Here is a 24,757-nt window from a genome sequence, read left to right on the forward strand (position 1 = left end):
TATACATATATATATATATATATACACACATACATATATATGTATACATATATATGTATACATATATATATATATATGTATACACACATACACACATATATATATGTATACATATATATATATATATATATGTATACATATATATATATATATATATGTATACACACATACACACACATTATATATATATATATATATATGTTTCTTTAGAAGATGCAGTAATACAGCTAAAAATGAATTCACCTCACTACTGGATATAAATCTATTATTTTATGATTTTTTTGGGGGGGGGGGGTGACCACTTACAAGACCCAAGTGAAAGAAGGCAAGAGACTATCATGGTCTCTACCTCTATTGAACTAGTGGTCCCATGTAGCACTCCCATACTGAAGGCTAGAGGATTATCCTAAGTAATTATTGGTTTCCTCTCTCGTAACACACCTCACCATTTTGCCCATCCACCCATCAAACACACCTCGGCACGGTAGGCTCCATTAAGACCCCTCCCAGCGGAAAACAACAAGCGTAGGAATAAAAAACAAACCACAAATTAGAAATACAAGGCGCTGTGGTAGAAAAGCCATCACAGACTTGGAATAACTGCATTTTAACTCTTAATCGTCGCTCTTCCCGGCCTCAGGTTCAAGTCTGTGTTAGAGTAGACTAGCACCTTTTCTTTATTCTTTGTTGTTATTCTCTTCTCTACAACCTGTCAGCGAACTAGCCAAGGGAGGTGTGCCAGCCTTCTGACCGGCTATACGTTCGCTTATGGGAAGGGTTAGAGGAGGGGGTGAGGCTGCCCCATGAAGGAGGTACCAGTCGAGGCAGGTAGTAGTCAACGTAGGCTTTTCCTGGAGCACCCTCCACCTCACTGGCTGCATTTGGCTTGTGCATCTTCCTCTGTGCCACTCTTCCCGGATCCTGGAAAATGTGAGGGAAGGGAGGATGCTCAGAGTTTAAGTCTCAACCTATTAGCTCAACCTATTATTATTCAGCAATGAAAGTATTACTGTATGAGCTCATTTCCCCCTTACCTGTGCTTTCTGTTGCTTGTTGAGGTGAAGTGGGCTGAGCCAGCTGTTGGGACTGTCTGTATGGTAAACAGTGGATCTACAGGTTAGCGTTGTCTAGTCTGGTTATTTTTGTAACCACACACACACACACACACACACACACACACACACACACACACACAAATAAATAAATATTCCAGATGGTGCAGTGCTTACCTGTCAAAGTAGGCTTGTCTCCTCCGTCGCAGTTCCTCAGCCGAGAGTTTCTCACTCAGAGGTGCTCCTCCTGTAGTACTCCCTGGTGCCTGGCCGGACAATGTCGTTTTAGCAACAAGTCCCCCTTTTGGCATTGACGTATTGCTCATTACTGCCCCTAGCCAGACACACAGACAAATTACTCATTTTAGTGTTAGTTTGGGGATACTTTTATCATATTGCCATACATGGTGCAAATTGCATAATGAATTTGTTAGCAGTCTGTTTATATACACAGGTCTAAACCAGGATATGTATCAAAGCGGTTGTGTGTGTGTGTGTGAGATTTTGTTACGGTTGCTTACCCAATAAAGCCTTACCCTGCATGCTGAGCTGTATGGCCCTGCGAAGATCAGCCTCTTCATCCTCCACCTCCATTCCCTGTCTACTCAGGGCCAGGGCCTTCCTCAGCTCCTCCTCATCCTCATCCACCACCCCCTCTACCACACCAGGGCCTGCTTCCAGCACACTACCCTGCCCTGATGATCTGCTGCTCAGGGTGAAAAGCATTGTCAGTGTCTCAAAGGGGTTCATTCTCTCCCCTTACCAACTAATGACTCTAGAGGTTAAAGTTCAAGATGCTGCATGAATCTGACAGTATGAGGAAATGGTGGTAATTTGCGGTTTGGCGAAAACTACTGTCACTCTGGAGGCCTCTTCCTCTTACCCCATGCCACTACTCGACTGAGCCTCATCCTCGCCAATCAGCTTGGGTCTCTGTTGCTGCTGCACCTTCATGATCCCCAGAATCTGCTCTGCATCACACTCCGGGAGATTTCCTCGGATCACAAATATGGAATACCCTACAAGAAGACAGGCCTTTGACCAACTAGCTAACTTTGATAAATCAACAGCACAAAAATGTAAACACAAAAAAATATGAACATATCAGGTTCTTTTACCTTCTTGTTGTAACTGTGCAAGGAAGAGGGCTAGGTATGTGTCTGATATAAGCTCTGGTCCAGTCAACAATGAATTCAAATTAAACCACTGCAATGACAAATCTGGTTAAATCAGCTGGCTATATCAACTGGCCCAAAATGTCTGAAGGGAAATCAATTATAAATAGTAAAATTGCAATTTATACCTGTTGCCCAAGTTTTCGTATTGTAAACCAGTGCTCCTTGTAGTTGCATATGAATGCCTTTTCATTTCTGAAACAGGAAAGAACATTATTTCAAATTTGATAGACCATGTGTGAAAAGTGAAATTTCAAGATAGAAAACAAACAACTTCATACAAAGGTTATGATGATTTGTATCACATCCACAGGGTTCTTACATTGGGTTTATCATAAGGCTCTGGTACTCTCGGCTGTTGAAGAGGATCAGCTCCAAACCCCACACTGATAATGCATTGCTGATAACCTGATGGTGAGACCACATAATAAAGTTGTCAGTGTCATCAAGAGGTAATCTTGACATATTGTAATCTATTTATTTCGTAACAGTAAAAAAAAAAGTTTTTGTTCATCCCTCACTACCCCAATTACTGTGACACCCCCCTCACGGTGTTCATTGGGAGGAGATCACAGAGACCTGGCAGTGTGGTGCCAGGGCAACAACCTCTCCCTCAACGTGAGCAAGACAAAGGAGCTGATTGTGGATTACAGGAAAATGAGGACCGAACACGCACCCATTCACATCGATGGGCTGTAGTGGAGCAGGTCAAGAGTTTCAAGTTCCTTGATGTCCACATCACCAACAAACTATCATGGTTCAAAAACACCAAGACAGTCGTGAAGGCATGACAACACCTTATCCCCCTCAAGAGACTGAAAAGATTTGGCTTGGGTCCCCAGATCCTAAAATGTTGTACAGCTGCACCATTGAGATTATCCTGACCGGTTGCATCACCACCTGGTATGGCAACTGCTCGGCTTCCGACCGTAAGGCGCTACAGAGGGTAGTGTGTACTGTACAATACATTACCGGGGCCAAGGTTCCTGCCATCCAGGATCTACCGTACCAGTCTAAAGTTAGGACACAGCTACTCATTCCAGGGTTTTCCTTTATCTTTACATTGTAGAATAGTGAAGACAAACTATTAAAAATAACACATATGGAATCATGTAGTAACCAAAAAAGTGTTAAGTTAAAATATATTTTATATTTGAGATTCTTCAAAGTAGCCACCCTTTGCCTTGACAGCTTTGCACACTCTTGGCATTCTCTCAACCAGTTTCATGAGGTAGTCACCAGGAATGCATTTCAATTAACTTCTCTAGGATAGGGGGCAGTATTTTGACGTCCGGATGAAAGGTGTGCCCAAATTAAACTGCCTGCTTCTCGGGCCGAGAAGGTAGGATATGCATAGTATTAGTAGATTTGGATAGAAAACACTCTGAAGTTTCTAAAACTGTTTGAATGATGTCTGTGAGTATAACAGAACTCATATGGCAGGCAAAAACCCGAGAAAGAAAAACTACAAGTCACTTACTGGTTGGATTTTATCTAATCCCTATCGAAACTACAGTGTCTGTGGGGTCATTTTGCACTTCCTAAGGCTTCCATTGGCTGTCAACAGCCTTCAGAAACTTGTTTCATGCGTCTCCTGTTACTGGACAGAGAATAGGAGCTCAGTCAATCAGTGGACTGCCTGGGACCAGTGAGTTGTTTACTGCGCCGGCACACTGGCACGCCGCTCCTTCTTTTTCCTCTGTAATGAATACACTATTGTCCGGTTGGAATATTATCGAAGTTTTATGTTAAAAAGACCCTAAGGATTGATTGTAAACATCGTTTGACATGTTTCTAAGAATGGTAATGGAACTATTTGACTTTGTCTCTGGCTTTGCGCTCTCGCGTTACGCCTTTGGATTAGTGATCAGAACATGCGAACAAAACGGAGGTATTTGGACATAAATATGGAGTATTTCGAGTATGGAGTATTTCTTGTGGGAGTCCTGGGAGTGTTTTCTGACGAAGATCAGCAAAGGTAAGGTTAGATTTATAATACTAATTCTGAGTTTAGTTGACTCCAGAACTTGGCGGGTAACTGTATAGCTTGCTTTGATGGCTGAGCTCTGTACTCAGAATATTGAAAAATGTGCTTTCGCCGTAAAGCTATTTTAAAATCTGACACAGTGGTTGCATTAAGGAGTAGTATATCTATAATTCTTTCAATAACTGTTGTAAAGTTAATCAACGTTTATGATGAGTATTTTTGTAAATTGATGTGCTCATTCACCGGCAGTTTTGGTGGGAATACATTTTCTGAACATCATGCGCCAATGTAAAAATGGGGTTTATGGATATAAATATGAACTTTATCAAGCAAAACATACATGTATTTTGTAACATTGAGTCCTGGGAGTGTCATCTGATGAAGATCATCAAAGGTTAGTGATTAATTTTAGCTGTATTTCTGTTTTTTGTGACGCCTCTCCTTGCTTGGAAAATGTCTGGTTTTTCTTGTCTCGGCGCTGTCCTAACAATCTAATTTTATGCTTTCGCCGTAAAGCCTTTTTGAAATCGGACACTGTGGTTGGATTAAGGAGAACCTTTAAAATGGTGTATAATACTTGTGTATGTTTGAGAAATTTGAATTATGAGATTTGTTGTTTTGAATTTGCCACCCTGCTATTTCACTGGCTGTTGATAGTGTGTACCGCGGGTGGGACGCTAGCGTCCCGGAGAGGTTAACAGGTATGCATTGTTAAAAGTTAATTTATGGAATTTCTTTCCTTAATGCATTTGAGCCAAATTGTTGTGTCGTGAAAAGGTAGGTGTGTGGTATACAGAAGATAGCCCTATTTGGTAAAAGACCAAGTCCATATTATGGCAAGAACAGCTCAAATAAGCAAGGAGAAACAGTCCATCATTACTTCAAGACATGAAGGTCAGTCAATCCGGAAAATGTCAAGAACTTTGAAAGTTTCTTCAAGTGCAGTCGCAAAAACCATCAAGTGCTATGAAGAAACTGGCTCTCATGAAGAAAGCACAGGAAAGGAAGACCTAGAGTTACCTCTGCTGCAGAGGATAAGTTCATTAGTTACCAGCCTCAGAAATTGCAGCCCAAATAAATGCTTTACAGAGTTCAAGTATCAGACACAACTGTTCAGAGGAGACTGTGTGAATCAGGCCTTCATCGTTGAATTGCTGCAAAAAAAAAAAAAAAAAAAAAAAAAAAACACTACTAAAATTGCCTTTAAATTGTTTAACTTGGGTCAAACATTTCGGGTAGCCTTCCACAAGCTTCCTACAATAAGTTGGGTGAATTTTGGCCCATTCCTCCTGACAGGGCTGGTAAAACTGAGTCAGGCTCGTAGGCCTCCTTGCTCGCACATGCCTTTTCAGTTCTGCCCAAACATTTTCTATAGGATTGAGGTCAGGGCTTTATGATGGCCACTCCAATACCTTGACCTTGTTGTCCTTAAGCCATTTTGCCACAACTTTGGAAGTATGCTTGGGGTCATTGTCCAGTTGGAAGACCCATTTGCAACCAAGCTTTAACTTCCTGACTGATGTCCTGAGATGTTGCTTCAATATATCCACATCATTTTCTGTCCTCATGATGCCATCTATTTTGTGAAGTTCACCAGTCCCTCCTGCAGGCAAAGCAGCCCCACAACATGATGCTGCCACCCCCGTGCTTCACGGTTGGGATGGTGTTCTTCGGCTCGCAAGCCTCCCCCTTTTTCCTCCAAACATAAAGATGGTCATTATGGCCAAACAGTTCTATTTTTGTTTCATCAGACCAGAGGACATTTCTCCAAAAAGTACGATCTTTGTCCCCATGTGCAGTTGCAAACCGTAGTCTGGATTTTTTTATGGCGGTTTTGGAGCAGTGGCTTCTTCCTTGCTGAGCGGCCTTTCAGGTTATTTCGATATAGGACTAGTTTTACTGTGGATATAGATATTTTTGTACCCGTTTCCTCCAGCATCTTCACAAGGTCCTTTGCTGTTGTTCTGGGATTGATTTGCACTTTTCGCACCAAAGTACATTCATCTCTAGGAGACTGAACGCGTCTCCTTCCTGAGCGGTGTGACGGCTGCGCGGTCCCATGGTGTTTATACTTGCGTACTATTGTTTGTACAGATGAACATGGTACCTTCATGCGTTTGGAAATTGCTCCCAAGGATGAACCAGACTCATGGAGGTCTACATTTTTTTCTGCTGTCTTGGCTAATTTCTTTTGATTTTCCCATGATGTCAAGCAAAGAGGCAAGGTAGGCCTTGAAATACATCCACAGATAAACGTCCAATAGACTCAAATGATGTAATTTAGCCCAACAGAAGCTTCTAAAGCCATGACATCATTTTATAGAATTTTCTAAGCTGTTTAAAGGCACAGTCAACTTTGTGTTTGTAAACCTCTGACCCACTGGAATTGTGATACAGTGAATTATATGTGAAATAATCTGTCTGTAAACAATTGTTGGAAAAATTACTTGTGTCATGCACTTGCCAAAATTATAGTTTGTTAACAACAAATTTGTGGAGTGGTTGAAAAACAAGTTAATGACTCCAACCTAAATGCATGTAAACTTCCGACTTCAACGGTATAATGCAATTAAATTATATCTTTACATTAAAAACCAAAGTCAATCAGAATTCCAGTCATTCCAATAAATGTTATACCCATAGATCTTCAAGAATAGGACTTGGAAATATAGATTAGCCTAACTGTTTTACCTAAGCATGACCCCAAAACTAAGGACTTACTAGCCACCCCTCCTCGTTGTTTATGATTTTGTTGACATGGAGGACTGATTGAGCTCATTGATTCGAGTTGAAAAATAAATGCTGCGCTTATGGAATGGCATGATTTGAGCGCTACTGAAAGGTGCTATTTACATGTGAAAAATGAATGCCATATGCTGCATTTGCCTTAGGCCTATTGTTTACCTTTTTGTTGGTGACACTTTGATATCTTGATAATATGCAGCTGTTTAAAGGGCAAATCCACAGATGAAACAATAACGGTCGCCCCGCCTGATTTGGATAAAAAGCTGAGGGATCGGCCTGGAGAAATGTAACTACTATCACATTAAATAGACAGAGCTATGGCTGCAAGGACTGACCATCCATGATATAACATTATTGTTTTAACCATATGTGGCTATATGGTGTTTATTTACATTTACAATGTTTACAAACATTGAAATAAAACAAGTTTATAATTTATAAGTCCAAAGAAACTACAGATTGCCCCTTTAAGTCAATCAAAAGTGTACAAGTTTAGCATGTGTCCATTCGGCCTATGGATTCATTTTTCTTAAAAAAAAAAAAAAAAAAAATCAGCAATAGATTGAGCAATAAAAGCCCCACTTGTATTCAATAGGCTTGGATCCACACTATGCAGCTGTTGAAAGAGCGCATTTTTCACTGGCTGTCCACTGGTTTAAAAAAAACAATGACTAATAGGCACCTTAAACTTCTGAATTCAACCATTAATGGGTTCAAATACACATTTAGATTTGTGAACAGCCATCCACAACCACAATCCGTAAGGCGCAAATAGCTATATGATACTGTAGAGCAGCAGTGTGATTCACAATGCACTATGTAGAAATCAATAATAAGTGAAATCCATATTGCCTTAGACTACACCACTGCTGTGCACCATTAGAAGACATAGGCTTTTGTAGGTTACAGTCCAAGCTATTCCTGCTCTTTTCCCGCAATCCATCAAACACATTTAGTGTGTCATCATAGTGGTCTCTGTCTTGTGGTCAGACTCGCTCAGGTGGAACAAACTTAAACTTGCGCTTTTTTTCCAATGCTGATTTGAATGTCATTGAGAAAAAACAGAAGTGTCAACAACAACAAAAATTCACAAACATCCTTTCTGAATTTAAAAGTAATCCTCGAAGTAACCATCTAGTTTTTAAAAAATATCTGTAATCTGATTACAATATTTTTGCTGGTAACGTAACAGATTAGTTACGCCTTGTTATTATATCTTTTGATTACTCAGTAAATATTTTCTTAACTCCATTTCTTGAACTGCATTGTTGGTTAAAAGAAATACAATGTTGGTTAAGGGCTTGTAAGTAAGCATTTTACAGTAAGGTGTACACCGGTTGTATTTGGCGCATGTGACAAATAAAAAGTTATTTGATTGGTTGCACTAACCTGGTTCAAGCATTCATTATGTAACCCTGAAGGCACTACCTGCCTAAACGTTGGTTAGATTTACACATTAAATTGTTGCAAGGAGTCAAAAGTTTAGACACACCTACTCATTCAAGGTTTTTTTCTTTATTTGTATTTTCTACATTGTAGAATATTAGTGAAGACAATTATGAAATAACACATATGGAATCACATAGTAAGCTAAAAAGTGTTAATTTAAAATATATTTTTGATTCTTCAAAGTAGCCATCCTTTACCTTGACAGCTTTGCACACTCTTGACATTCTCTCAACCAGCTTCACCTGGAATGCTTTTCCAACAGTCTTGAAGCAGTTCCTACATATGCTGAGCACTTGTTGGCTGCTTTTCCTTCAATCTGCGGTCCAACTCATTCCAAAACATCTCAATTGGGTTGAGTGATTGTGGAGGCCAGGTCATCTGATGCAGCACTCCACTCTCCTTCTTGGTAAAATAGCCCTTACACAGCCTGGAGGTGTCTTTTGGGTGATTGTCCTGTTGAAAAACAAATGACAGTCCCACTAAGCCCAAACCAGATGGAATGGCGTATCGCTGCAGAACACTGTGGTAGCCACGCTGGTTAAGTGTGTCTTGAATTCTAAATAAATCATTGACAGTGTCACCAGCAAAGCACCCCCACACCATCTCCATGCTTCACGGTGGGAACCACACATGCGGAGATAATCCGTTCACCTACTCTGTGTCTCACAAAGACACGGCAGTTGGAAACAAAAATATCACATTTGGACTCATCAGACCAAAGGACAGATTTCCACCAGTCTAATGTCCATTGCTCGTTTTTCTTGGCCCAAAAAGTATCTTCTTCTTATTGGTGTCCTTTAGTAGTGGTTTCTTTGCAGCAATTCGATTCACACAGTCTCCTCTGAACAGTTGTGTCTGTTACTTGAACTCTGTGAAGCATTTATTTGGGCTGCAATTTCTGAGGCTGGTAACTAATTAACTTATCCTTTGCAGCAGAGGTAACTCTGGATCTTCCTTTCCTGTGGTGGTCTGCATGAGAGCCAGTTTCATCATAGCGCTTTATTGTTTTTAAGAGTGCACTTGAAGAAACTTTTACATTTCTTGAAATGTTCCAGATTGACTGACCTTCGGGTCTTGAAGTAATGATGGACTGTCGTTTCTCTTTGCTTATTTGAGCTGTTCATGCCATAATATGGACTTGGTCTTATACCAAATAGGGATATCTTCTGTATACCACCCCTACCTTGTCACAACACAAGTGATTGGCTCAAATGTATTAAGAAGGAAAGAGATTCCACAAATTAACTTTTAACAAGGCACACCTGTTCATTGAAATGCATTCCAGGTGACTACCTCATGAAGCTGGTTGAGAGAATGCCAAGAGTGTGCAAAGCTGTCATCAAGGCAAAGGGTGGCTACTTTGAAGAATCTCAAATATATTTTGATTTGTTTAAACTTTTTTGGTTACTACATAATTCCATGTGTGTTATTTCATAGTTTTGATGTCTTCACTATTATTCTACAATGTGGAAAATAGCAAAAATAAACTAAAACCCTGGAATGAGTAGGTGTGACCAAACTTTTGCCTGGTATTGTGTGTGTATACACATACACACAGTGTAATCATAAGGATCAGAATACATTATTTCACCTTATACTACAGGATAGTTCGCTTTGTTACTCACTTGTATAGAAAAGAAACCACTGTCATCCATGTTACCTGATGGCTGCTGCAAATACACACAAATAAAGAGCATGAACATTCTAAAAGCTACTAATAAACAACTACTGTATGTATCATAAACCCCAGACCCCTCCCATACCTGTAAAAAGGTTCTGTACTCCTCACTACCCATACCACCCTCCGCCATCCTCATCCTTTCCTCTTCATCCAGTTGATGGGCGATGGACGACAGGTCCACGGGGGTGAAATACTCGCCTTGCAGAAGGTTGTTAAGGCAATGCTGAGCACACAGGGAGCCCTCTTGCTGTAAATGAGAATGAATACATAAATCAAAATTGTACCACAGACTGCTAGAAAATCTGTCAACAGCAGCTACTGAAGCTAGATATGTAACCTAGCTTATTAACTAACGTTAAAACTAGCCAGCTAATTTACAGAAATTACGCCAGTGAAACAACGCAAACTATAGCTAGCTAGCTATAATTGGGCCATGTAGCTAGCTAGCTTATTCACACATTTATAGCAGTTCAAAGCATCGAGGGCGCATTTTGCAATTCGCTAACTTACGTTTAACGTTATCACGTTCCCTAGTCAGCTCTAGTAAAAGTTGAGACAAGTTGGAAACTGGGACAAAAAGATAATTCAACGAACTAACGTTAGCTAGCTATAATTTAACAAGCTGTCTAAAAAGAAGGCAAAACCCTCGATATACTTCAGCTGTAAATTGGTGCAATTTAGCTAGATAACAAACATAGTTATTTTAAAACGGTCGGAATGCACATACGGTGAACTTAATAATCGAAAGAAAACAGACAAGCTTACTTTCTCATGAAAGATGGACTCCATGTTTAATTGTCCTACGAAACGTCATACTCTGACCAAAGAATGTGATCTTACCTTCGACCCTGCTGGGTTCAGGACGAAACAGCCAATCAACTCTCAGTATTCGTTTGTTATTGTTGACACTTGCCAAATTGCCTAACTGGCTAGCTAGAGTTTTGTGATACAGATAGCTATGAACAAGAATATAAACGTCTTAGTGTACAATTCGATTCATGAATACAATCTGTGTATTATATCTAGTTAGCCTTTATTTTCATAGCAAAGTTTCAGAGGTGAAGGGTTGTCACTAGTTACCACAGTCAAAATGGTTAAATATATAGTAACATTTCATGAAAGCAACATTTGCTTTTTGGTCTTAATTTAAGGTTAAGTTTAAAATCTGATTTTAAGAATACATTTTTTTTTTAAATATGCGTGGTTTAGCCATAAGTATGACATTGTGGCTGTGGTAAGTAGTGACGACAGAGGCGAGGTGGTCACGGCTCGAAAAAAATACAACGTTTGTCAAATTAACGTCAAACGTTGAAAGGTGTTGCATTTTAGCTAAATCTAACCCCTTCCCTAACATTAACCGAAGCATCCTGCTACGTTAATTCTCCTAACCTGCTACAAAAAGTAACATCTCACAAAAGCTGAATCCCTTCTAGCCATGACCAGGCGAGGTCGAGGACAGTCGCAAAAATAACTCCAAAACGTCTCCCCACAGTCTCAGCCCCTGGCATCAACAGTTTTACGGCAAATGGAATATGGCGGAAGGTGAAACATCGTTAAACGGACTGGAGCTCAGTAAGGTATGGTATCCTCAAAATGTAATTACTGTAAATTACACGCGTATTTTATTGTCTTGATCTATCTTATGTTTTACTGATGATATGGTTTTGCACGATATTTGAGTTAGTTCCCGTTTTACTTGGTGGACGCTCTTCTACGCACCCCTTTTCAAGTTTGCTAACCTGCTAACGTTAGCAACATTTACTAGCTACTGTAGCTAGCTAGCTAATGTTGCAAGAATGCTATTTTTGTGGGCATCGCATCTATCTATCTATCTATCTATCTATCTATCTATCTATCTATCTATCTATCTATCTATCTATCTATCTAGTTAAGATATGTCTGGTACTTTACTTATGAATTGTGTTCACACAGCTAACGTTAGTTCAGATGTTCTTGGTGGTAGTTAGTTAGCTAGCTACGTTGTCACACAGCAACGGATAATCTTGGTTGTCAGGATCTGTGACTAAAGTTAGCTTATATTGTGTGTGTGACGTTAATTTGACAAGCAGTATTCTTTCTAGCCATGACCATCTCGCCTCTGTCGTCACGAGTTACCACAGCCACAAAGTCATAATTATGGCTAAACACTGCCTATTTAAAAAAGTGTGTGTTTTGTTTTAATTTGAGCTTGCTAGGTTAATGCTTTTTGTCAGAACACTGTATAACAAAGAGGTTTTTATCATTCAAGAAGGCAGTTCAAGACCGCCTTTTGATGTACTATCATGTGTGTGTGTGTGTGTGTGTGTGTGTGTGTGTGTGTGTGTGTGTAAGTATGTATATGTGCTGCCTCAAGCAGAAAGAGTCTCGTTTAGTGTGCATTTAACACAGATGTTGCTCTTCTCCCTCTCATGTCTTGCAGAGATGGCGGGATGCTGCGGACTGCGGGGCAGAGATGCTCTGCTTCGTGGTGGAGCAGGTGCCACAGATCTACTGCCTGGAGGTGGAGTCCAACTCTCAGGAGGAGGAGGAAGTGGTGCAGAGCCGTCTTCTGCAGCCACTGGAGTGGTTCCTGTTCGGGGAGGACCCTCAGGCCGGCCTGGAGAAGCTCCAGCAGGGCAGTGCCTCCTCACAGCTTTGTGGACGTGTCTTCAAGGAGGGGGAGACTGTCTACTCCTGCAGGTCAGAACCAGCTTATTAATTGTCATGCATCAATGCTCATTAAGACACCTGCTTATCAGACAGAGGTTTCATAACTTCTGAACCAACTCAGTCAGTAGTTGTAAGGCAATGGCATGTCAAGAAACAGAAATATGACGAATCTGTTGACCATATGAATGTACTGACCTTTTTAGCAACCCGATTAGATAGAAGCTCTGAAGGTGAGTTATAAAAATAAATAAAAACTCGACTAGTAATGTGGTTCAAAAATCTATGTAAATATTTCAAAATAGTTATTTAGACTTGATTTGCAAAAGCTACAGTTCTAGTATTACCTAATTGGCCTACCTTTTGGTCACCTCACACACTACAACACTACAGTACTTAGCCTAACTGGCTCTAATTAATAGTTAAGTTAATTCTGTATCAGATTTTAGTGTGTGACTCTGTGTGTTTTCGAGCCAACTGTTGAGATGTGTGTGATCAAATTACGACTCTAACCTCCTGTGGGCCTGATTACAGGGACTGTGCGATAGATCCCACATGCGTACTGTGCATGGACTGCTTCCAGGACAGTGTGCACAAGGGCCATCGTTATAAAGTAGGTTCCCATTTAAAACGTGCTTTTTTGGATGGTTTTAGTGTTTAATGTAAGTGTTGATAACATCTCGTGAAATCTCAACTGCTGTCCGTGTCCGTTACTGATCCTCGATGTTGTGTGATTCTTATAGATGCACGCTTCATCAGGAGGGGGGTTCTGTGACTGTGGGGATCTGGAGGCCTGGAAGACTGGGCCCTGCTGCTCCAAACACGACCCAGGGGCTGCCACTGCCATGGAAACGGTGCGTTTCATAACAGCCGGAAGAGAGAAAGGGGGGGGGTCACATTTATTTTTCCATTCTGTGTTGATGACCTCAGTGTGCTCCTTTTCCTGTCTTGAGTTGGAGAATGCACTTTTGGCCTTCAACAAGAAAGTGTCTGGGAAAACGACACTTGGTCAGCCTCCATCACAAAACAAATTAGAGCTGGAATGACAGAAGGAGGGTGGTTGCAGAGAGGCCTTATGGAAAATAAGGGGATGAGATAAAGGCAGTCTACTGACGTTCTATTTAATTTGGTCCACTTATTGATGATAATATAACATGTTTCCATATCAACGTGGAATGGTTTTTGCTGATAATCTTGATAAGAAACAATTATAAATAGGCCTAAATGGAGGGGCATTCAAGTCATTGAACAGTGTGGTGAACAGTCATGAAACAAAAGTGGTTGAGTACTGATTACTTATGCACCTCAGCCCAGGTGTTGTCTGGTTTTCCTTACCCAGTGTGTTGAGATTACTGGGCCTTCCTCTGATAAGATCAGTAGCGGTGAGCAAACACAGAAGGCCCATGTGGCTCATTGCCTCTTTCCGTAAACAGCAGGTGCCTCTATTGAAGGCTGCCGCTGCCCTGTAGGCAGCTTTTTAGTGACACATCACATGACAACACTGTCTGGGTTTCAAACAAGGAAGCTCTCAGGCGGTTGATGTCTCAGACCTAATGTCTAGTGATAGATTACATCCCCTGTTTTGACATGGTAGTGTGACATGGTGTCTAGAATTGATAAACAGACAAACTGACTAGCTCTACCTATGTGTTATTTTGCCTATGTGTTGAATAACGTTTGTGTTCTTTTTGATAGTCTACACTTCTGATTGTGGTCTTACAGTGCATTTGGAAAGTATTCAGACCCTTTGACTTTTTCCCACATTTAGTTACGTTACAGGCTTGTTCTAAAATGTATTAATATTTTTTTTCCCCCTCATCGATCTACACACAATACCCCATAATGGCAAAGCAAATTTATATAAAACAAAAAAATTACTGAAATATTACATTTACATAAGTATTCAGATCCTTTACTCAGTACTTTCTTGAAGCACCTTTGGCAGCGATTATAGCCTCGAGTCTTCTTGGGTGTCAGGGTAGAGTACATCACTTTAAAATGAGATCGTATGAATTAATACATACTGTGCTAACTGAATACAAAACCAAATGAAACAAATATTTTCTAACATTGTAACACATATGATAATAGATATCATTATTATACCTACATATGAAACATCATTCATTTTTAACATAATATAGTGTGCTATAAGCACAGCACTTATTCATTTAATTAATAACATTAGTTCCGATTTCTTATTTGACTATTGAGTTATTAAATAACCTAAGTGAATTATTTATTCTGGCAGCCATAGACTGCAGATGGATTAGGAAGCTTATGATTGTATAAGTAGGCTCAATCATTATTATAATTGAAATATAAGTCAGTGCCTTAACATGTAACATGAAGCCTACTGTCGGATTACGGATAGTCCTGAATGATAATGAGGAAAGTTACAAAAGCACAAATATCATACCCCCAAGACATGCTAACCTCTTACCATCACAAAACATACTATATTCTTATTTACAATAAAAGTTACTCAAATGACTACATTATTTACCATTAATTTATATTAGGCACAAAATAATCTGAAACACTACCAAAACAAACAGCAAATGCATCCAACAAGTTTGTCGAGTCACAAGCTTGATGTAATAATTGCATGCTAGGAATATGGAACCAAATACTAAACCTTTGACTACTTTAATACACAAGTGAATTTGTCCCAGTAATTTTGGTCCCCTAAAATGAGGGGGACTACGTACAAAAAGTGCTGTAATTTCTAAACGGTTCGCCCAATATGGATGGAAAATACCCTTAAAGCTGACGGTCTGCACTTTAACCTCATAGTCATTTTTATCATTTCAAATCCAAAGTGCTAGAGTACAGAGCCAAAACAACAGAAAATGTCACTGTCCCAATTTAGGGCTGTCCACGACAAAAAAACAAATCTTGGTCGACTGAAAGTCGTCTGTTCTTTTTTTAAACGTGCATTTTTCCATTTTCAGTACCAGTCAAAAGTTTGGACACACCTACTCATTCAAGTGTTTTTCTTAGTAAAAATTATTTTCTTCATTGTAGAATAATAGTGAAGACATCAAAACTATGAAATAACATGTAAGGAATCATGTAGTAACCAAAAAATTGTTAAACAAATCAAAATGTATTTTAGATTCTTCAAAGTAGCCACCCTTTGCCTTTGACAGCTTTGCACACACTTGGCATTCTCTCAACAAGCATTACCTGTAATGCTTTTCCAGCATATGGTGAGCACTTGTTGGCTGTGGTCCAACTCATCCCAAACCATCTCAATTGGTTTGAGGTCGGGTGATTGTGGAGGCCAGGTCATCTGATGCAGCACCATCGCTCTCCTTCTTGATCAAATAGTACCTTACACAGCCTGGAGGTGTGTTGTGGGTCATTGTCCTGTTAAAAAACAAATGATAGTATTGCCAGTGTAACAGTATAGCTTCCGTCCATCTCCTCGCTCCTACCTGGGCTCGAACCAGGAACACATCGACAACAGCCACCCTCGAAGCAGCGTTACCCATGCAGAGCAAGGGGAACAACTACTCCAAGTCTCAGAGCGAGTGACGTTTGAAACGCTATTAGCGCGCACCCTGCTAACTATCTCGCCATTTCACATCAGTTACACCAGCCTAATCTTGGGAGTTGATAGGTTCGAAGTCATAAACAGCGCAATGCTTGAAGCATTGCGAAGAGCTGCTGGCAAAACGCACGAAAGTGCTGTTTGAATGAATGCCTACGAGCCTGCTGGTGCCTACCATCGCTCAGTCAGACTGCTCTATCAAATCATAGACTTAATTATAACGTAATAACACAGAAATACGAGCCTTAGGTCATTAATATGGTCGAATCCGGAAACTATCATTTCGAAAACAAAACATTTATTCTTTCAGCGAAATACGGAACCGTTCCGTATTTTATCTAACGGGTGGCATCCATAAGTCTAAATATTCCTGTTACATTGCACAACCTTCAATGTTATGTCATAATTACGTATAATTCTGGCAAATTAGTTCGCAACGAGCCAGGCGGCCCAAACTGTTGGATATACCCTGCCTCTGCGTGCAATGAACGCAAGAGAAGTGACACAATTTCACCTGGTTAATATTGCCTGCTAACCTGGATTTCTTTTAGCTAAATATGCAGGTTTAAAAATATATAGTTCTGTGTATTGATTTTAAGAAAGGCATTGAAGTTTATGGTTAGGTACAGTCGTGCAACGATTGTGCTTTTTTTGCAAATGCGCTTTTGTTAAATCATCCCCCGTTTGGCGAAGTTGGCTGTCTATTTCTTCCTAACAAAGTCTTCACACAGTTCGCAACGAGCCAGGCGGCCCAGACTGCTGCATATACCCTGACTCTGTTGCAAGAGAAGTGACACAATTTTCCCAGTTAAAAGAAATTCATGTTAGCAGGCAACATTAACTAAATATGCAGGTTTAAAAATATACTTGTGTATTGATTTTAAGAAAAGCATTGATGTTTATGGTTAGGTACACGTTGGAGCAACGACAGTTCTTTTTCGCGAATGCGCACTGCATCGATTATATGCAACGCAGGACACGCTAGATAAACTAGTAATATCATCAACCATGTGTAGTTAACTAGTGATTATGATTGATAAGTTTAAGATAAGTTCAATGCGGCCAAATCGGCGTCCAAAAATACCGATTTCCGATTGTTATGAGAACTTGAAATCGGCTCTAATTAATCGGCCGTTCCGATTAATCGGTTGACCTCTAATAGAAATCCTGGTTGAGAATGAAACAACTGATCAAATGAACGAAACTCCCAATACTTTTGTATCTCCTGTCCAGCTTGTTTATCAAATCACATTTTATTGATCACATACACGTTTTTATCAGATGCTATTGCAGGTTTAGTGAAATGCTTGTGCTTCTAGTTCCGACAGTGCAGCAATATCTAATAAGTAATATCTAACAATTTCACAACAAATGCCTAATACACACAAATCTAAGTAAAGGAATGGAATTATGTATGTATGTATGTATGTATGTATGTATGTATGTATGTATGAGCGATGTCAGAGTGGCATAGACTAAGATACAGTAGATAGTATAGAATTAAGCAATAAGGCACGAGGGGGTGTGGTATTTGGCCAATATACCACAGCTAAGGGCTGTTCTTAGGCACGATGCATCGCGGAGTGCCTGGACACAGCCCTTAGCCGTGTTATATTTTCCATATACCACAAATCCTCAAGGTGACTTATTGCTATTATAAACTGGTTACCAAAGTAATTAGAGCAATAAAAATACATGTTTTGTCATACACGTGGTATACGGTCTGATATACCACGGCTGTCAGCCAATCAGCATTCAGGGCTCGAACCACCCAGTTTATAATACAGTATGTACATATGAGATGAGTGATGCAAGATATGTAAACATTTATTACAGTGACTATAGTGTTCCATTTATTAAAGTGGCCAATCATTTCAAGTCTGTGTACCTAGGCAGCAGCCTCTCTGTACTAGTGATGGCAATTTAAGTCTGATGAGCTTGAGATAGAAGCTGTTTTTCAATCTCTCGGTCCCAGCTTTGATGCAGCTGTACTGACCTCGCCTTCTGGATGATAGCGGGGTGAACAGGCAGTGGCTCGGGTGGTTGTTGTCCTTGATGATATTTTTGGCCTTCCTGTGACATCGGGTGCTGTAGGTGTCCTGGAGGGCAGGTAGTTTGCCCCCGGTGATGCGTTGTGCAGACCACACCACCCTCTGGAGAACCCTGCGGTTGTGGGCGGTGCAGTTGCCGTACCAGGCAATGATGCAGCCTGACAGGATGCTCTCAATTGTGCATCTGTAGAAGTTTGAGGGTTTTAGTTGACAAGCCAAATGAGCAGTGTTTATCATGTTCTTGAAGCCGTCCTTCCTGACTGTATAAATATGAATCATATCTTTTTTTGTGATAGAAATCACAGAAGATATCACGTATGTGTAGGCGGGATGTTTTTTTGTAGGGCGTTAAACTTAAAAACGCATCAGCAGTCAATGCCTACTTAACATAGCAGAAAAGCCTCTCAGCCACCTGTCAATAAATAAACATTTCACCATGCAATTGTCATAAAGTAGGTAATGGTTCTTCAAATTATTGAATAAATGTGTGGTGTTGTCACCACAACACTTGTATTTGGTTGACATCGGTTTGCCTGTAGCTGAAATTCTGCCATACCACTGAAGAGGCTTTGTCACCAAATCGGTGGTCTCGTAGGCACTAGCAGCACTCATGTTTCCGACACAATGTGAAGCCCTTTCCAGCATCTAACTGCGCACTCTAAGTGGGGAAGCTTGTGATTGGCAAGTGTGTGCATGCCATGCAAAGTAAGAGAGCCTGCTTGTTATTGGTCAGCATCCTCTGTGCATGTAGAGATTGAATGAGGCTAGCGCATTTGGAGGCGGTACCATAGTTTAGTTTCTTTTTGTATTAACGTAGTGTCAAAGAAAGGAGATAATCGCAGTCTCTTGTGATATGTGTATTGCAATTTTGATCTGAATTCGATTGATCGTGCAGCCCTAACGTCTCTATTTCGAAACGGTATATTGTCCAAACCTAGTCTATGCCTTATTATGTAGTGTACAGTTTAGAAGTTAGTCTTGTCTTCCTCTTTTGTTAAAGAGATTAGTAAATTTGGCAGAACGTCCAACCAAAGTTGTAGGTAATGGCCGACTGAAGATGACAGACTGAACGTAGTTATGTAGAGCACCTCAAGATAAAAACGTAGTATTCAATATCGGTAAGTTAGACTAAATATTAGCACTACACAATCTGGTGGGTGATAACTTTCAATCTGGATAACAAAACAAATCTTAAGACTAGAGAAATTTATCGACAAATATTACGAAAACAAGCAACACCTAAACATGATGGAGAGTAAGACGGGAACCTATTTCAAAATGAAAACGTGACCCTTCTACAGACACAGACGATTTAATATTTTCACCACGGGGAATGGTAAAGGTCGAAACCGATTTTGTTAAAATCAATAAATTACAAACTGGGTATACTTGAATTAGTCAGTAAGGATATAAGAGTTGAAGGCAAGCCTCGAGATGAATAATGAAAAAGGTGCGACATTGGAGAAAGATACAAACAAACAAACAAACACAAACAAACAAACAAACAAACAAACAAACAAACAAACAAACTAAAAGGGACAGTCAATAATATTGAAACCGAAGTGAATGAACTTAAAAAGGAGAACACCGTTCTGAGAGAAGCCTTACTTGACCTACAGACTAGATCCATGAGAGAGAATCTCGTACTTACAGGCCTGTGCCATTAAACCCCTACAACTCATCCAGAACGCCGCAGCCCGTCTGGTGTTCAACCTTCCCAAGTTCTCTCACGTCACCCCGCTCCTCCGCTCTCTCCACTGGCTTCCAGTTGAAGCTTGCATCCGCTACAAGTCCATGGTGCTTGCCTATGGAGCTGTGAGGGGAACGGCACCTCCGTACCTTCAGGCTCTGATCAGGCCCTACACCCAAACAAGGGCACTGCGTTCATCCACCTCTGGCCTGCTCGCCTCCCTACCTCTGAGGAAGCACAGTTCCCGCTCAGCCCAATCAAAACTGTTCGCTGCTCTGGCACCCCAATGGTGGAACAAGCTCCCTCACGACGCCAGGACAGCGGAGTCAATCACCACCTTCCGGAGACACCTGAAACCCCACCTCTTTAAGGAATACCTGGGATAGGATAAAGTAATCCTTCTAACCCCCCCCCCCCCCAAAAGATTTAGATGCACTATTGTAAAGTGGTTGTTCCACTGGATATCTTAAGGTGAATGCACCAATTTGTAAGTCGCTCTGGATAAGAGCGTCTGCTAAATGACCTAAATGTAATGTAATGTCTAAATGTAAAAAATGAGAAGTTCCTGAATCTGTAGTTAGAGAGTTCCTCCTTAGAGAGCTTCAGATTCCACATGAAGCTATCGACAAAATCCAACTCGACCGTGTACACCGCTTCGGACAGAGAGGGCAGAGGTATGAACGCCCAATCGTTGCCAAATTTGCTTCTTTTAAAGATAAAATAATGGTTAAAAGCCTGGGTAAAAGACTTGCTGGGACCAAAATTGGCATGAATGACCAGTTTCCGAAGGAAATTGCAGAACTGCGTAAAGTTCTGTATGCAATTTTTAAGGAAAATAGATTAAAAGGGAAACGAGTAGCTGAGACACACAGACTACTCCATGTCTATTTAAAAAAAAATACGAAGTTCTTATAGATGAGGAAAATAATGAAACACAATTCTAGCCTGGTTATGGATTGTAATAATTCAACAAAAAATATAGCTTTTCTATATTTCTTCAAATATAACTAATTGGAACACAAAAGCATGCTTGGCAGGGTTGGTCCTGCAAAGCCAAAGCCCCCTAAAGGGAGAGCATACTATACAAGGAAATTCTCAAAGCTGCTTATGAGAACCTTGACGAACTTGTACCTAGCCGGTGGGGATTCCAGTGGGGTGCCCCCACCCAGGCAGTGGCAGTGCTGGCAACACTAGCTGTAGTAACCCATGGGGAGGGGGTCACACTCGGACATTCAGAGAGGGGGTATATTATTTTGGCCCTGGTGGGACAAAATCATAGTCTGACTGCATGGAGATGCTTGGGAATATGGTCACTACGGGGGAAATTCGCCAGTGGCGAATTTGCCAATCTTGGTGTTCTCTGGCAAATGCCAAACGTCCTGCACGGTGTTGGGCTGTAAGCACACCTGTGGACATCGGGCCCTCATTCCACCCTCATGGAGTCTGTTTCTGACCGTTTGAGTAGACACATGCACATTTGTGGCCTGCTGGAGGTCATTTTGCAGGGCTCTGGCAGTGCTCCTCCTTGCACAAAGGCGGAGGCAGCGGTCCTGCTGCTGGGTTGTTGCCCTCCTACGGCCTCCTCCACGTCTCCTGATGTACTGGCCTGTCTCCTGGTAGTGCCTCCATGCTCTGGACACTACGCTGACAGACACAGCAAACCTTCTTGCCACAGCTCGCATTGATGTGCCATCCTGGATGAGTTGCACTACCTGAGCCACTTGTGTGGGTTGTAGACTCCGTCCATGCTACCACTAGAGTGAAAGCACCGCCAGCATTCAAAAGTGACCAAAACATCAGCCAGGAAGCATAGGAACTGAGAAGTGGTCTGCGGTCACCACCTGCAGAACCACTCCTTTATTGGGGGTGTAATTTAGCATGTGAAATTTATTGTCAATCAGTGTTACTTCCTAAGTGGACAGTTTGATTTCACAGAAGTGTGATTGACTTGGAGTTACATTGTGTTGTTTAAGTGTTCCCTTTATTTTTTTGAGCAGTATATATATACATACATACATACATACATACATACATACATACATACATACATACATACATACATATCGAGGTGAGGGCGATGGAAATGCATTTTTGGCGGTTGATCTACTTCTGTTCTGTAAATGGCACTGTGTGTTCTTTTCCAAGGATGGATCCCAGTCTTTTCAGGGCTATGGGATCGGTGGTGGTCTGCCGGGCATTGGGATGACAACCCAACTCGAGATGAGGGCTTTTAGCGGGTGCAATAGTGGGGACCAATTGTAGGTTTACTTAGTAGCAATGCAAATATCAAGGTACAGCTATATAGACACTCAATCATCATGTTACTTTTTAATGGTATGTTTACAAACATATATTTTGATAAATAGAATTGAAAGTTGTCTCATTATGGTAAGTGGTGAAATAAGTATAGCCAGTTAGAATTGTAATGGCTTTTTTAGTAGATAATAAGAAAAGATGATCAGTATTTACCTGGCAAAAAGAGAAGGAATATAATATATATTGTTTACAGGAAACTCATTCAACAATTTTAGACTAAGTTTTGTGGAAAAAGGACTGGGGGTGAAATATGTTTCTCCCATGGGCAAAGAAATTCAAAAGGGGTGATGGTTTTAATTAACAGTAATTTTGATCTAAATGTGCAAATTGTCCAAACAGATCATCAAGGTAGATGGATTATTTTAGATATGTTATGGGACAATAAACAGATATGACTTATTAACCTATACGGTCCAAATAATGATGATCCAAGCTTCTTTGAAAATATATATAAGAATGTATCAACTCTACAAGCAACACTAGACTCTATTATTATGGTGGGAGATTTAAATACGGTCTTAAATACCTCTATGGACCTGAAAGGAAATCACATTACAAACTATCACCCTCAGGCACTTAAGGAAATCATGCATGTCATGGATATATTGGAATTAGTGGATATATGGAGGCTTAAATACCCTGACCTAGTGAGATATACATGGCGGAGGCTTAATCAAGCTAGTCGTCTTGACTACTTTCTTCATTCTCTCTGGCACCAAAGGTTAGTGTTGATGGGGGACAGAATGTGGTCGGATCATCACATAATTGGCATATATATTACTCTTACAGAAATTCCACGTGGGCAAGGATATTGGAAATGTAATCAAAGCCTACTAGATGATAAATTGTTTAGAACTAGGACAGAAGAATTGACAACTGACTTTCAGACAAAACATAGGTACCGCAGATCCCCTTATTGTATGGGACACTTTTAAATGTTCCCTTAGAGGCCATGCAATTCAGTACTCATCTATAAAACAAATTTAGATTGAAAGAGTCCATATTAACAAATGAACTTGAAGGACTAACAATACAGTTAGATAGCAATAAAAACTGTACCATAAAGGCACATAATAAGTTAGAGGAAAAAGAAATGGAGGAACTTATTCAAGAAAGATCCAGTGTAATATATTATAAAAATAAAGCGAACTGGATACAATATGTGGAAAAATGCACCAAATTATTTTTAGATCTTCAACATAGAAATGCTACCAAAAATAATTTACTGAAACTTGTTACAAATGATTGAGTCACGCATGATTCACTGAATGATATTTTGAAAGAGGAAGTGAAGTACTTTAAGAATATGTTTTCATTTCAGTCTCCATCTCCACTAACCGAAGCTAATTGTATGGATTTTTTTCCTAATAATAATGTCAAATTAACATCTGTACAGAAAGACTCATGTGAAGGCCAAATTACAGAGGAGGAACTTCTTGATGCAATTAAAGCCTTTAAGGCTGGGAAACTCCAGGGCTGGATGTTATACCAGTGGAAGTATACAAAACTGTTTTTGATATACTCAGAGGACAAATATTAGCATGTTTTAACCACTCTTATAAAAATGGTCGATTATCGGACACGCAACAAGGTCTAATATCATTATTACTGAAACAGGACCCAAGTGGTATATATTTTTGATTTCAACTTTATTTAACCAGGTAGGCTAGTTGAGAACAAGTTCTCATTAACAACTGTGACCTGGCCAAGATAAAGCAAAGCAGTGCAAGACAAACAACAACACAGACTTACACATGGAATAAACAAACATACAGTCAATAATACAATAGAAAATGTCTATATACAGTGTGTGCAAATGAGGTAGGATAACGGAGGTAAGGCAATAAATAGGCCACAGTGGTGAAATAATTACAATATAGCACTTAAACACTAGAGTGATAGATGTGCAGAAGATGAGTGTACAGTTAGAGATACAGGGGTGCAAAGGAGCAAAATAAATAAAATAGATAACAGTATGGGGATGAGGTAGTTGGATGGGCTAATTACAGGTGGGCTATGTACAGGTGCAGTGATCTATGAGCTGCTCTGACAGCAGGTGCTTAAAGCTAGTGAGGGAGACATGAGTCTCCAGCTTCAGTAATTTTTGCAGTTCGTTCCAGTCATTGGCTGCAGAGAACTGGAAGGAAAGGTAGCCGAAGGAGGAATTGGCTTTGGGGGTGACCATTGAAATATACCTGCTGGAGTGTGTGCCACGGGTGGGTGCTGCTATGGTGATCAGTGAGCTGAGATAAGGCGGGGCTTTACCTAGCAAAGACTTATAGATGACCTGGAGCCAGTGGGTTTGGCGACGAATATGAAGCGAGGGCCAGCCAACGAGAGCATACAGGTCGCAATGGTGGGTAGTATATGGGGCTTTGTTGGCAAAATGGATGGCACTGTGATAGACTG

General features: G+C 40.4%; 2 protein-coding genes across 5 annotated transcripts in view; one reads left to right on the top strand and one right to left on the bottom strand.

The window, feature by feature from the left end:
- Positions 1-276: 276 nt before the first annotated feature.
- Positions 277-10,955, bottom strand: LOC115172568 (ataxin-3). 4 transcript variants are annotated; one of them, XM_029730124.1, is made up of 11 exons: positions 10,855-10,955; positions 10,172-10,336; positions 10,034-10,078; positions 2,550-2,635; positions 2,356-2,422; positions 2,171-2,258; positions 1,936-2,071; positions 1,574-1,758; positions 1,230-1,386; positions 1,035-1,090; positions 277-921 (listed from the first exon to the last, which is right to left on the bottom strand). In XM_029730124.1, exons 1-11 carry the CDS (start codon positions 10,876-10,878, stop codon positions 869-871), a joined length of 1,062 nt encoding a protein of 353 aa, XP_029585984.1. In that variant the 5' UTR covers positions 10,879-10,955; the 3' UTR covers positions 277-868. The 4 variants fall into 4 exon arrangements, 3 of the variants coding, with proteins under 3 accessions (XP_029585984.1, XP_029585985.1, XP_029585986.1); XM_029730125.1 differs by having other exon boundaries at positions 1,589-1,758; positions 10,855-10,907; XM_029730126.1 differs by lacking the exons at positions 10,034-10,078; positions 10,172-10,336; positions 10,855-10,955 and adding an exon at positions 8,606-8,641.
- Positions 10,956-11,305: 350 nt separating this feature from the next.
- ubr1 (ubiquitin protein ligase E3 component n-recognin 1) overlaps positions 11,306-24,757 on the top strand; it is a 35,547-nt gene continuing 22,095 nt past the window's right edge. The window contains exons 1-4 of the mRNA XM_029730123.1: positions 11,306-11,666; positions 12,509-12,768; positions 13,270-13,348; positions 13,479-13,589. Of these exons, the coding sequence (XP_029585983.1) occupies positions 11,622-11,666; positions 12,509-12,768; positions 13,270-13,348; positions 13,479-13,589 (495 nt within the window). The 5' untranslated portion in view covers positions 11,306-11,621. The remainder of the gene's footprint in view (positions 11,667-12,508; positions 12,769-13,269; positions 13,349-13,478; positions 13,590-24,757) is intronic.

Source organism: Salmo trutta, chromosome 33 (assembly GCF_901001165.1).
Source record: "Salmo trutta chromosome 33, fSalTru1.1, whole genome shotgun sequence".
Classification (NCBI taxonomy): Eukaryota; Metazoa; Chordata; class Actinopteri; order Salmoniformes; family Salmonidae; genus Salmo; species Salmo trutta.